Source organism: Phaethon aethereus (genome assembly GCF_964289735.1).
Source record: "Phaethon aethereus genome assembly, chromosome: 10".
Taxonomy (NCBI): Eukaryota; Metazoa; Chordata; class Aves; order Phaethontiformes; family Phaethontidae; genus Phaethon; species Phaethon aethereus.
In genome coordinates, this window is record NC_138586.1 from 19,665,649 (window position 1) to 19,678,368 (window position 12,720).

Below are 12,720 nucleotides of genomic sequence, written 5' to 3' on the forward strand. Positions count from 1 at the left end.
TGACACTCCCAGCTCAGCATCAGAATTTGCAATCAAAAGCTATCAGAATAGGCAAAACGTCCACAATGCCTGTTTTGTGTGTTTGTTTTTTTTACTCCCTCCCCTTCTTGCAATCCCTTTTAGATGACGATAGCCAATAAAATCTTAACAAGAAGCACCGTGCAGCTTTGCTGGCCAGCAAGCCCAGCAGGAATGAGAAGTGTCTGTCTTCAAGGTCAGCGCGGCTCTGGGTCGAGAGAGCTCAACACAGGCACTCGCCGCGGCACAGTGGCACCTACCCACTCTGTCTCCTTGCAACAGCACACGCACTGTAAATGCTGAATAGAGTGTGATGATCCTCCCTTGTACGCCTCATTATTTATTGGATTCTTTCTCAAAGGCAAATGGACAGAACAGTGGCGTTAGTCTCATTTGGGCTCTGAGTGGATACCTAATATCCATTACCATACAGCCACCGGGGCACTAAGTTGGCATGTATTTTTGCACGCCAAAAAGTTATCAGCCCATAAAATATCCTTCAAGAAAAACAACCGATTTCATAGCGGAGAAACTGAGAGGGCAAGTGAGCTGGCAACAGCAACCCAGAGCCACCATCCGCTACGGATACGCAACAATAATCATATAACTTAATGGACTGGTGAAGTACCTCATTTCAGTTAACTAAGTTCGGTCAAAAGCTATTTTCAACATTGAAGATATATGAACTATGCTTTGGTCAGTGTGCACAAGGGGTCCGTGTGAGTAATTTTTCCCTCTGACCGGAAATCTAACACTGGGTTTCAGTCTTCTTCCATCGTGATCAATAGTAAGACGTTCAGCGTTACAGAATCATGACCAGGATGGACACCTCCAGGTGAACAACTCACACGACGCATTTAGTGCCTGCTGCTGTTATTCCCTGTGACAAGACTTAACAGCAGTGCCTGTGTTTGCTATCCAGGAAGGTAAAATTTGTGTTGCTGATTCATCAGGAGTGAAGACATAATGTTCTTATTAAACACTGTAAAAGTTCATAGTAAAAAGACCCAACCAAACAACAAAAAACACACACCACCATCAAACAAAAACACCACCAAGAAGAAAAAAGTGGTTAAAAGTTTCCTAAAAGCATACTGTGGGAAAGAAAAACCTCCTGAGATTAACAGACAGTTGAAAGCCCAACACTTCCAAAAGCTTTCCCTCAAACACTCTTCATGCAAAGGTCCACGCTGAAGCCAATACCATTTTTAAGGTTTAAAACACAACACCGGAAAGCTTTTATTATGTTCATGCTTTCCAAAAGTTTTTCAGACCGCTCCTCTTACTCTGAGATGCATAAATACATCCGTCGGCTGCAGTAATAAAGACGATGGATCTGTTCCCGTACACGGCTCCCACCTTACATTACAGCTAACTGCTCTGCGAGTGACAGCGAACTGGACACCAGAAAAATGGACACCTCGATGAATCACACCTCGTTTATGTTTTCTGTTTTAAGATTTATGCATGTTGAGCACAGCTCAGAGCAAGTAAGTTACAGTCCAATGCAACTTAATGACTTTCCTACTTCGTGCTTTTTCCTAAATAATGGGGACGTCTCCGCTTTCTTGCCAAATGGGGGTGATGACAGAAGAAATACCGTGGGGAGGAAAGTCGTTCTGAGCATCCCCATAGATAACTAAGCACCTCAAAGATCTCATCTACATCTTCTGAAAGCAGGTCCGTGGTGATTTACTTAGACGGGGCTTTCCGCATCTCACAAGATGAAGAACTAGCTGTCTACCTGCCCTTCTTAAACAATGTCATTGGATATTTCACTACCGAGCACCCCGTCTCCTCCAACTCATCATATGGTAAAGGAGAATAACTCAACTGCCTGTGCTGAGCAGCACAGCTCCCTCCTGTAGCTCCAGTACGATGCACACTGACGGGAGGCTTTCTGGGGTTACCTGTTTTCATGCACACTGGGCTGAATTTCCAGGTGATGGTCTACAGCTGAGCTCCCCTCTCCTGTTACCAATTCCCTTCTCTTTTACCGCTCTTCAAGTCTGTAATAACAACGCCAGCAGGTCAGAAGCAAAAGGAAGGAAAAGATTTAACAGTGTGAGCCAAAGAAAGTAGGCAGACATCACTGTCATGGTGGACAAAAGAAGAAAAGATGTTCTTCTAAGTCTCTGTGAATTGCTTAGAAAAGATTTAAATATTTTGAAGTAGTAAGGGCCTCAAACCTTTACTATTACCCAATTTGCCACTCAGCAGCTTTGACATTTGGGTTCTGAAAACATGTGGAACAATCTGACACAGAGGAACACACAAGTGTTTGTCCTCGGAGATACAACTCCCAAAGCGACCGGCTTTCTGCTTCTGTACAGCAATACGCCTCAAAATATACTGAGTAAACTGTATGGAAACTGTCTCTAGAGTTCTCATTTATTTTAATTAACTCAGAAGAGTAGCTTAGCTCAAATTGAGTTTTTAATCATAGCATCATGGTCTTGAAAACAAACAGATAAACTTACACAAAATTGGAATTTTTTCTGCCTTTGTAATGGTGTCCCCTGCTGAAATCAGTAGTAAATTCAGCGCTCACAACTCTGATGTCCTGCTTTATCTTTTTTCCTTCTTATTTTCTCTGAGTGACTTTTCAGCTATGTCATCTACTAACTTCCAATGTTCATATGCTATGGCAAAACTAGATCTTGAAAAAGCTATGGTGAAGGGTTCGATGCAAGGGCTAGCCCCCCCAGTATAAAACACAACCCTAAAAAGAGTACAAAGGAAGTCACAGCAGTTCCTGCTTGGCTTTTCTCCAGTGTCTACAGCCTGAAAAGCCACTGTTGAATCTCAACCACAAGAACTCCTACAAAACAGTAGTCTTCCCGCCCCTTATTTATATTCCTGCCTTATTTATATATTTTTATATATATACACACATATATAAAATATAATATATATTTTAATATATATTTATATTTATATAAAGCCTATCAAATGTACCAAAATCTTACTAGCTTAATAAAAAGATTTCTTCTTGTTGTCCAGATTATCTTAGCAACCCTGCTCCTCTGCTGAGTAAGTCTCTAATTATAATTAAGTTTTTATTTGCAAACATCTTGTAATTAAACTTCACTTTTTAAATTTACAGTTGAATACTCCCAGTGGCCTAATACAGGCTGGTATACTGTTTTCTATACGGTATATTTGCATTCTTCTATTCCGTATTAACTGGAACAATCAGGGAAAACTATCACTGGACAGGAAATGGTTAATGCCCATTTCCACTTAATAAATTGCCTTTTGGTTAAGTTACCTTCCAGAACTGTAGCCTGATTTCTGGATACATTATTTCTTTAGAATGTTGGGACTACCTTACAGATGATAACCTAGAAACACAACTAAAAGGAAATAGTGTTGCTGTCTGTGAGAAGCCAGGTTGGTACCTTTTGGCAGCCAGGTACTGCACTAGCTGCTGCTGGAAAGATTAAATGTTTATGACTGTATCCACTATAATTATTTTCAAAGTGCAATAATTAGTGTGTTTTTCTCTTAAGTTTCTTAATAAAAACAACTGTCTGCTTCCAGTTGCCTTCTAGCTTGTGAGGCCTCCATTTTAAGAGACCAAAAAAAAAAAAAAAAAAATCAGGCTTTAAGGTTGGAGTGTTCAAAACCAGTTCAGATATTCACACAGGCAATTCTAATTGCATTTAGAATCCCCACACCTTATACTATGATCTGGATTTTTATTTTTATTTTTTTAAGTTTACCAAGTCTTTTGTGTTAGAACTCAGGATTACAACTGAAGTTCCATTAAATAAGAAATGCACTTGAGGTATACATGAATTTGTTAAAGCACCAAATAAAACAGGAATATTCTGAGCACACAGATTCTGAATACTGTATGTAACCAGTGTATAACTAGACTGTATAAATCTATTTAGGTGACTGGTTTGTATCTAAGCTGAAGACAGCAAATCAGAAATAAAGCTTCACTTTCAGTCTGACTTTCACTGATTTTTGAATCCTAAAGGCTGAAGCTGTGAGCTAAGTAAACAAAGCACACCAGGACTTAACGAAAAATAATTCAGTTCCCATGAACTGTGGGAACAAAATATGCACAGAATTCTTATTAGTTGTTTCTCTTCAAATATTTAGCCCTGGTTGTTAATATTTCTTCCCAATGTAAAACACTCTGTTTATAATTAAAAAAAAAAGAAAACTATTTTACTTTTGACAGTTTTTTTAAAACAAGATAAAAACACAAGCCATATCGCAATATATCTCAACGGTCAGTAAAACTGGGGTCTAATCTAAGTAGCTTAAGCCATACATATTCAGAAGCACAGTGGCGATCGTGGGCGGATTATATTTATTATCGGCAGCTCTCCGCCGAGTGCAGGAGGGGGACTCGCCCCGTCCCTCCCCAGCACGGCAGGCGAGGGGACCAAGGTGAATTGCCAGCTCACCTGAGAAAACGTCGCTCAGAGGGTGCCTGGAGACTTTTCTCTCCAGAAGTCTCTTTCTTGCGTATTGAAGGGAAAGTGTGGCTGCAGATTAGGGTACAAAACTGACGGAAAGAATGGAAAGTACTGCACATGGTTCTGCCAGCAGTTGCCGGGCATTTAGAGGGAATGAGAATTACATGACTTGATTTACTTTACAAAAACTGATTAGTAAAACCCCCTGTGGATTTCTTAACTATACTGTGGAGGGATATAAGATTAGTGCAGCAATTCCCATCATCAAACGTATTTACTGTTAAAATATTGGATTAGTGATGTTGTTATCCACTGTTCCTAGATTATAAAGTGATTCTTTAAAACTGAGCAGAAAAATACTGCACTCTATCATTTGTAATTAGATTTCAGTCTGAGTGTTTTTGCCTTTCCAGAAAACGTAATTCTGCTTTAAAAAAAAAAAAAAAAAAAGAGAGAGAGAAAAGGACTGTGCTCTGCACACAAAGAGAAAATAAAACTGCAGATGCAAAAGAGGAAACAAATTACTTTCCTCTTCTGCTTTTGAGAGACGAATGGTTGCACTGGGTCTGTACCTTATTGCTCCTGCTTGTCGTGCTCACTGCTGTGGCAATGCACCACCGTTACACCAGGTGGTAATAAAGCCATGTTGGTGCGAGACGTTGCTTATTTGTAAGACACACATGAATGCACACTACCTGAGCCTGACAAATCTCAATCCTTGGATATTTAACCCTCACAGAGAACTTTGAGGAGAGCTATAAACCTCCAGGGTCATCATTGTCTGGGTTTCCAGTGACAACATGAACTGTGAAGGAGGAAGAACATGGGGAAAGAGGATAAATTAATGTGTTCATTAAAGTAATTATGCTACATTTGGACCAGGAAAATTAATGCAACTGTACCCTGGCTTTTTAGTCATTATCTTAAGTGAGTAAGAGCACCTGGAGCTATTACAATTAATAAACAACTAAAAAGCTACAGCACTAACACCACCACCTCCTCACATTCTATCCTCTTGAATACCTCTAGGAATCACTACGATGCAGTATTTCAGACGGGTTCAGAATAGATAGTGATTCAAGAATCACAAAAACCAAAAAGTGTTTTAAGTCAGAAATACTCTGCAAGTGAAGAGTGTGAGTTTTGCTGTATCTGCCATGCTATTTGACCTCGTTATTTGCCACTACTACAATTTTAAGCTATATAGCCTTAATCATTGCTCTTTTCCTTACTTTGGTAAATCCTTATTCTCTCTTTCTAGATCTATCCTCCTAGTAATTTGAAAGAATAAAGCAATTTGTTTCCGAATCAGAATCATCATAATCAATATTATTTCAGATTTTAAAATAGTGTCAGCAACTTCAAAAATTTAAACAATCACAAATTAGTTAGATTTTAGATTATCCTGGTTCTAGCTGACCATAAAACAGAGGCTGTAAATATGTAATCTTAACTGCAGGAGCTCTGAACAGCCTTGACAGGGTTTTATCAGCTAAATGTTTAATCAGGCAAAGCAGCAAAAAAACATAACCACAAGAATACATGGTATTTAGCATTTAAATAAAGCCTGTAAACCAATGACAAGTCTATTTGGGCAACTACTACCACACATGTTCCTTATCTGCAAAGGTCTTGTCCCAAATTTATCAGAATAAGTCTCTCATACTTTATTTTCCAGGCAGGAACATCAGTTTCCATTCACTGAGTTCACACATAAAGATACAGAAAAATGCAAGTTAAAAGGCATGGCCATGAGAAAGAATTCCCACGTTGGCAACGTCATATTGCTCTAGGAACTTATTAAATCATAGCCAAAAACCCCAAAGACCAAAACCCCAAAACCAAGAACAAAGCCTCCGCCACAGAGTAAGAAGCGAGCCTGACAATGCACTACAGTTCTTTAGTTTTTGTGTAGTTGAACAGTGCGGTTTCAAAATTTCAGCTACCTGGCTGCTCCTACGAGGAAGCCTTGAACAAATAAGGCAGATGAGAGCTACGACAGAACAGGCGACATAAAGCCTTCCCTCCTCCTGCACAAAAAGCATCGTTTCTTGTCTCCCCCAGACTATTACCTCTGTGTGAAATTGCCCGACCGCTAATGGGGACCAGCTTCTCCCCTCGGGATATCGGGGGCCAGATGTGGCGGTTTCTGCTTGGCTGACTGGTTGGCCCCGCGCACCGAAACTCTGCTCTCAGCTATTTCCTTCGCTCTCTCTGTTGGTAAAACGCATCCCACGGCAGCTCTCAGTGCTGAACGGGCAGTAAGTAGCCCAAGAAAATGTAATGATTTTTTACTGTTGTTATTAAGTAGACAAAAGTAGTGAGTCTCTCCCTTTAGCGGGCGGGAGGGAAATCGAAAACCTTTCCTGTAAGTAGCACCTTTTTGTAAATAGGGTTGATTTTACTCATGGTTCATTCCAGTGGCTTTTAAATATATTCCTCCTCCTTTCAGAGTTGGGAACCATTCGCTTTATGAGCACCATTTGGATCATTTGCCTGTTGCTCATAAAATAGACAAAGCTTTTATCCATGCCATGAATTTTTACTCACTTTATACAAAATATCTAAGGAGGGATTTGCAGGGGCCAGAATTATATCCGTGAAAGAATTAACAACTAATTTAATTTTCTGCTACAATAATGGTTCCAGCAGCTTTTGATGTTGTTGATTACATTTCTTCTCTCCACGAAATAAAAAAGCATATTGGTGTTAACTTCTTCCTACGTATTTTTTTTGAAAAGCAGATTCTTTTTCCAAAAATGAATAGGAATGACAAAAACATTTCACATGTTTTAATCCGTGCAGTTACTGAATAAAGCAGTGGCAAATGCAGATTTCAGAAGCGATCAGATAACACGGTGACAGTCTTTACGCTCAGGAAGAACAGTGATTCTCGTCAGCCCTGGGACAGCGCAGCAGAATATTTCTTTGACAACGCTGCCGGCAGCGGCCACGCAAAACCGCCTCTTGCAAAAGCTCCCCTGACACCCAGGTTCACGCGCCAGGGCTCCCCTAAACAGCGGCCACGGCACCACGCTGCTTCGACTCCTCCTCTCACAACTCAGAAGCCAAAAATTCTCTCTTCTGTGCCAACAACCCAAAGCCCAGCCCTAACGCCAAGCTCTCTACCTGCCCGCTCTGCAACACGTGCTGGAGGCAAGGCACCGGGAGGAGCCTGGCAGCCCTCCCTTCACGGCTCACCAGCCGCTTGGCAGTAACTGCTGGAGCGCGAGACTCTCCTCTACAGTTTTGTTCCTGCACATAAGGAGTTACCGTCTATTAGTAACTATGGACCACAGCAAGCTCCGCTGGTCCTGCACATAAACATTATTGATTGCAGACGCAGATCAATGCACGCTTAACTATTGCCATTAGCAGCTGCCTGGAGAGAGGTGTTGGGAGGTTTGGCCATGCAGTAGCTGGAAAGGGTCAGGGCACACGCTGCATCTGGGAGCCTTTTCTTTAGTAAGGAGGGCAGATCCTGTAGTTTGGAGAGTAACAGTTGAGGGATCTCCCTATAATAGAAGGCATGCGTGTTTACAGATAACTACCTTCCTTCTGTGTGTAGAGGTGCACAGACATAAACACCACGTATCTGGGACTACAGTGAAGAATTTGCCATTTAAGAGCTGCTATGTTTTAATCAGCTGTATAGAGTGTATCATGAAAGCCTGCACAGTTAGCATTGCAACTAATTTAAGAAAAAAAACTAATTTAAAAAAAAAACCAAACGCACTCAAGCGCGAAGACAGTTAGCAGTAACAGAGATATGGGGTTTTTTCATTTCTACTCCTAAATTCCTACGCTGTGTTTGCCACATGCTTTTGGAGTAGAACAAGCCTAAATTCTAGGATTTCATATATATAGTTTGTAAAAACCAGAGACTAAGTAGGAGAATATTTGTTTGGGCAAAGTGCTTACAGCCTGAAAATATGAGGCAGAGCCTACTTAGACGACAGTCACACTGTAATTCTGGGTCAGGGGTTGCCACCTCTGCCTGCTTCTCTCCATCTTTGCCAGCGAGCTCTCAACTGGGTCATTACTGCTGTAGATTCACTGCTGCCTTTAGCAGAGGTAGGTGCTTCTGTCAGGCAGAGGCACTGTGCCATATGAATTACAAACGTGGAAGCTGCTGAAGGAAAAATGCCCCCACATCCATAAGAAGCAGCAGCTATCTTCCCCTGGGAATTTGCAGAAGCAGCCTGATTCTCCAGGCTGCTCTTCCCGGCACCCTACTCCATCTCCAGTCCACTCCAGCACCTTCTGTCATACGGTCCCAATCCTTATCCTTGGAACAGCAACACCCGGTTTCACCCACACTGTGAACGGGCTCTTTCCTTCCTTCCCATCACCTCCGAAGCCACGTATTTCAATGTGCAGTACAGGACGCTGATGCACAGGGAATAAATAGCAAAAATGGCTCTGAACTCCTGCACGTGAGAAATTCATAACAACCGATTTGCTCAAGTAAGTACACAGCTGTAAGGCCAAAACATGCACTGCTAAGGAAGAATGCATATTAATATGCTCATTTCTTTATTTCTTTTTGCATAATTAAGTATTGCCTCATTTTTTGTTAAATGCTCATGACGCAAAAGGTTGATCTTTCAAACCTTCCTCCCAAAATAACAAAATTCCACAAGCTTCATTTATATAACGGGAGGTGCTTGTAGCTAAGTCTTGACATACCATTGAGAAAGCAGTTTTGTTTTGTAAAGTTCCGCGAAGTTTTTTAAGCACATAAGGAACACAAACTGAAGGCAAGATAATCCTGGCATTTCTGCCTTAGAAAAAAGCTGAAGCTTCAACTAAAAGGACGTTACCAATAGTCTGGGCAGCCAACCACCAAAACACATCATTTTGCCATACGATGCTAAGAACCACACTGCTACCTGTTGCAGTGTTTCTTTAGAGCGCCAGATTGATTCCATTAAGATGTATAGAAACAGCTGTTACAGAAAAAAACATTGTCAGAAAAGTTGTTCCAGCCTACCTGTGGCTGAGTCCAAGGTTCCAGAGTTGTTTCTTTCAGAGGAGTTTGTGGCCTTCCCGTTTCTTTTGTGTGCTTTTAGGAGAGAAAAGTGTACATCAGTTATCTGCTCAACCACTCTATCAGCATTAACTTCCCTTGAGGCCATAAAGGAGTCAGCTACAAAATTCATACAAAATAATGGTAACGTATCATTTGGAATAGACCGCAGGTCTGATATTTTTGCAGCTAAGTAACTTATTTTTTATAGAGCTGATTTAACTGCCAAGGTGTGTGGGTACACACCTTCATCTGTGCGTACAGATGAAAACCTCAGACAAAAATAAGAAATTATTTGCCAACAGAGTAAAGTTCAGCGGCAGGATTTCAGAGAGAACTCTGCCATTTCCTCCCCAGGCTGTGCTATGTTCAACGGACACCCTGAAAGAAGGACATAGACTACAGTGGAACCAACTTAAATAGGTGAATTATAAGAAATATTATGGAAAACCTTTTTAAAGTCTGCATTATTTGGGCAGGGGAGCCATGATTTCAGGTGACAGCCCTTGCCTTTCCTCAATGCTCTTTGGAGCTGGAGACAGAAGGCTGAGCAGTTAACGGCTTCTTGTCTCTCTGACTTTTCACTACCTTGGACTATTTCGAGATCGACCACCCCAAATCAAAAGCCAATATAATCACGTAGATTAAAATAGTCTTCGTAGAATTAGACTTGCTGACCCTTCACACTTCCTTTTTTTTTTTTTTTTTTAATATTACCAAAACATCCTGCAAATACTTGTTAATATCTGTAATGGCTCTGCTTCAATAAGAAATACATAAGATATTTGAGCACTAGGACTGAGTATTGAATAGGATGGTGGCTCCTTTTAATTTTCTCCATATGAATTTCCCAGGGAAGGAACTTTACATATTGCTGCAAAAATACAGACAAGTCTCTCGTATTTCCTTTCTCCCTAAATTCCTTCTATCATAAAATGGGAACAATGACATTCAAAAAAGGTCCTCTACTGAAATACATAATTTAGGTAGTGCCGGGATTTTCCTCCTCCTGAAATACATCATCTTTAATGTACTACCCTTTGGATAAGGCCTTTGACATCATGTAATATAAATAGAATCTTATCCAAGTCTCACATCAGAGTGATCTAAATGCCCATGGAGACTACAAGGATTGACAAAGAGAGGGAGAGATATGCCATCGGACTTTCTGTCATATACAGGAAAATATGGTCACTTGAAAGGCAACATTTTTTTTTTATATACAGAATTTGTGGGCAACTTCAGTTCGCACGGAGCATTCACAGAGCTCATTTCAAAAAACCTCCTTATTAAATGGCAATTTTGTTTTGGCAGGTTGGATTGCCTGTAATAATAGATTACAGGCAATCGCTTTTACGATTTTTGTTATATTTTGGGGTAGCAACAGAACATGATTCATTCTTGAAATAGAACAATAAGTGCATTTTAAAAGAAAAAAGAAATAACTGCAGATTTAGTGAATGTATCTGGAAAGGAAGGTTGTGATTTTCATATGTTCAAAAGCAAACGTATTCTACCTTATAATCTTTCTTTAAATGTAATAATCAAGCATCAAAGGGACCCAAACACATAATGAAAATTGTTAAACATATCAGTTCTAGTGCCAAGATACCATAATAATTCCATATGGAATAACCCGCCAGGATCTGACATTAAAAATCACACCGTTTCTTAAGAAATAGTTTTCCATGGAATTTCACATCAGTTTTCTACACAACATTTGTCCGGTCAGTTCTATTTTAGAGCAGAGAAAAAAAATAAAAAGCAAGTGCATGAGTACATGAAGAAAAGGGACGCAAAAGTACTCAGGTGAGCCAATACTCAAAATGTTTGAGTAACACTTGAAAACCATGCTCTAAATCTTAGATACGATTTAGTGAAGACTCAAGCACCTCCTAATGCTGCATTTCTTACAGACTAGCACCTTGTGTTCTTCATTTTCCCCCTACTGCTTCCACTACCCAGCACCCAACGAGAACCTTTCACCCCTCCAAAGACAAGGGTTGGGAGGTGGTGACAAAATACAGCAAGAGTGAAAACAGAGCAGATTCTGGGGCAACTACTAGTCAGTCAGCAGCCTGCATCCTGGAGCACATAGAAAAAAGAAAAAAGAGAAGCAGTAACTGCTTTCAGCCCCCACAGGCTTTCCACACCCAGTACCTATCTTCTTTCTAGCTCTCCTTTCTGTTTTCACAATGTCGTTTCAGAACTCTAAGCCTTTAGCTCTAGAAATTAAAGGCCCTAACACACAGCACAGATCTGGTTTGCCACGGAGAACCTAGAAGTTGCACTGACCGCTTCTCAGCGTAGAACAACATCTTACACGCGAGCTGGGACTGCACATGAGACAGCTCACAAAGAACCAGCCCATGCAACGCTAGAGGCTTGGGGAGGAGTGGCTGGAGAGCAGCCCGGCGGAAAGGGACCTGGGGGTGCTGGTTGACAGCCGGCTGAACATGAGCCGGCAGTGTGCCCAGGTGGCCAAGAAGGCCGACAGCGTCCTGGCCTGTATCAGGAATAGTGTGGCCAGCAGGAGTAGGGAAGTGATTGTGCCCCTGTACTCTGCACTGGTGAGGCTGCACCTCGAATCCTGTGTTCAGTGTTGGGCCCCTCGCTACAAAAAGGATGTTGAGGTGCTGGAGCATGTCCAGAGAAGGGCAACGAAGCTGGTGAGGGGTCTGGAGCACAAGTCTTATGAGGAGCGGCTGAGGGAACTGGGCTTGTTTAGTCTGGAGAAGAGGAGGCTGAGGGGAGACCTTATCGCTCTCTACAACTACCTGAAAGGGGGTTGTGGCGACGAGGGTGTTGGTCTCTTCTCCCAAGTAACTAGTGATAGGACAAGAGGAAATGGCCTCAAGTTGCGCCAGGGGAGGTTTAGATTGGATATTAGGAAAAATTTCTTCACTGAGAGAGTGGTCAGGCATTGGAACAGGCTGCCCAGGGAGGTGGTGGAGTCGCCATCTCTGGAAGTGTTCAAAAAACATGTGGATGTGGCGCTTCAGGACATGGTTTAGGGGACATGGTGGCGCTGGATTAATGGTTGGACTTGATGATCTTGAAGGTCCTTTCCAACCTAGTGATCTTGTGATTCTGATTCTGTGAACTAGCGGCACATCTGCTGCAGCCGCCAACCCGGTGTGCTGCAAAAGTCAAACTGCGTGAATGCCTGCTCTGAACTACCCGCTACAATTGCGACTGTGCTTCTGGTAGACGAGCTCCCTACTTACTGCTCGCTGA

At 41.6% G+C, this 12,720-nt stretch overlaps 1 protein-coding gene across 1 annotated transcript in view; it reads right to left on the bottom strand.

Moving 5' to 3' along the window:
• Positions 1 to 12,720, bottom strand: part of PCDH11X (protocadherin 11 X-linked) — a gene marked incomplete at its 3' end in the record, with an annotated part of 455,558 nt that overhangs the window by 254,812 nt on the left and 188,026 nt on the right. The window contains exon 4 of the mRNA XM_082004273.1: positions 9,448 to 9,519. Coding sequence (XP_081860399.1) covers positions 9,448 to 9,519 — 72 coding nt within the window. The remainder of the gene's footprint in view (positions 1 to 9,447; positions 9,520 to 12,720) is intronic.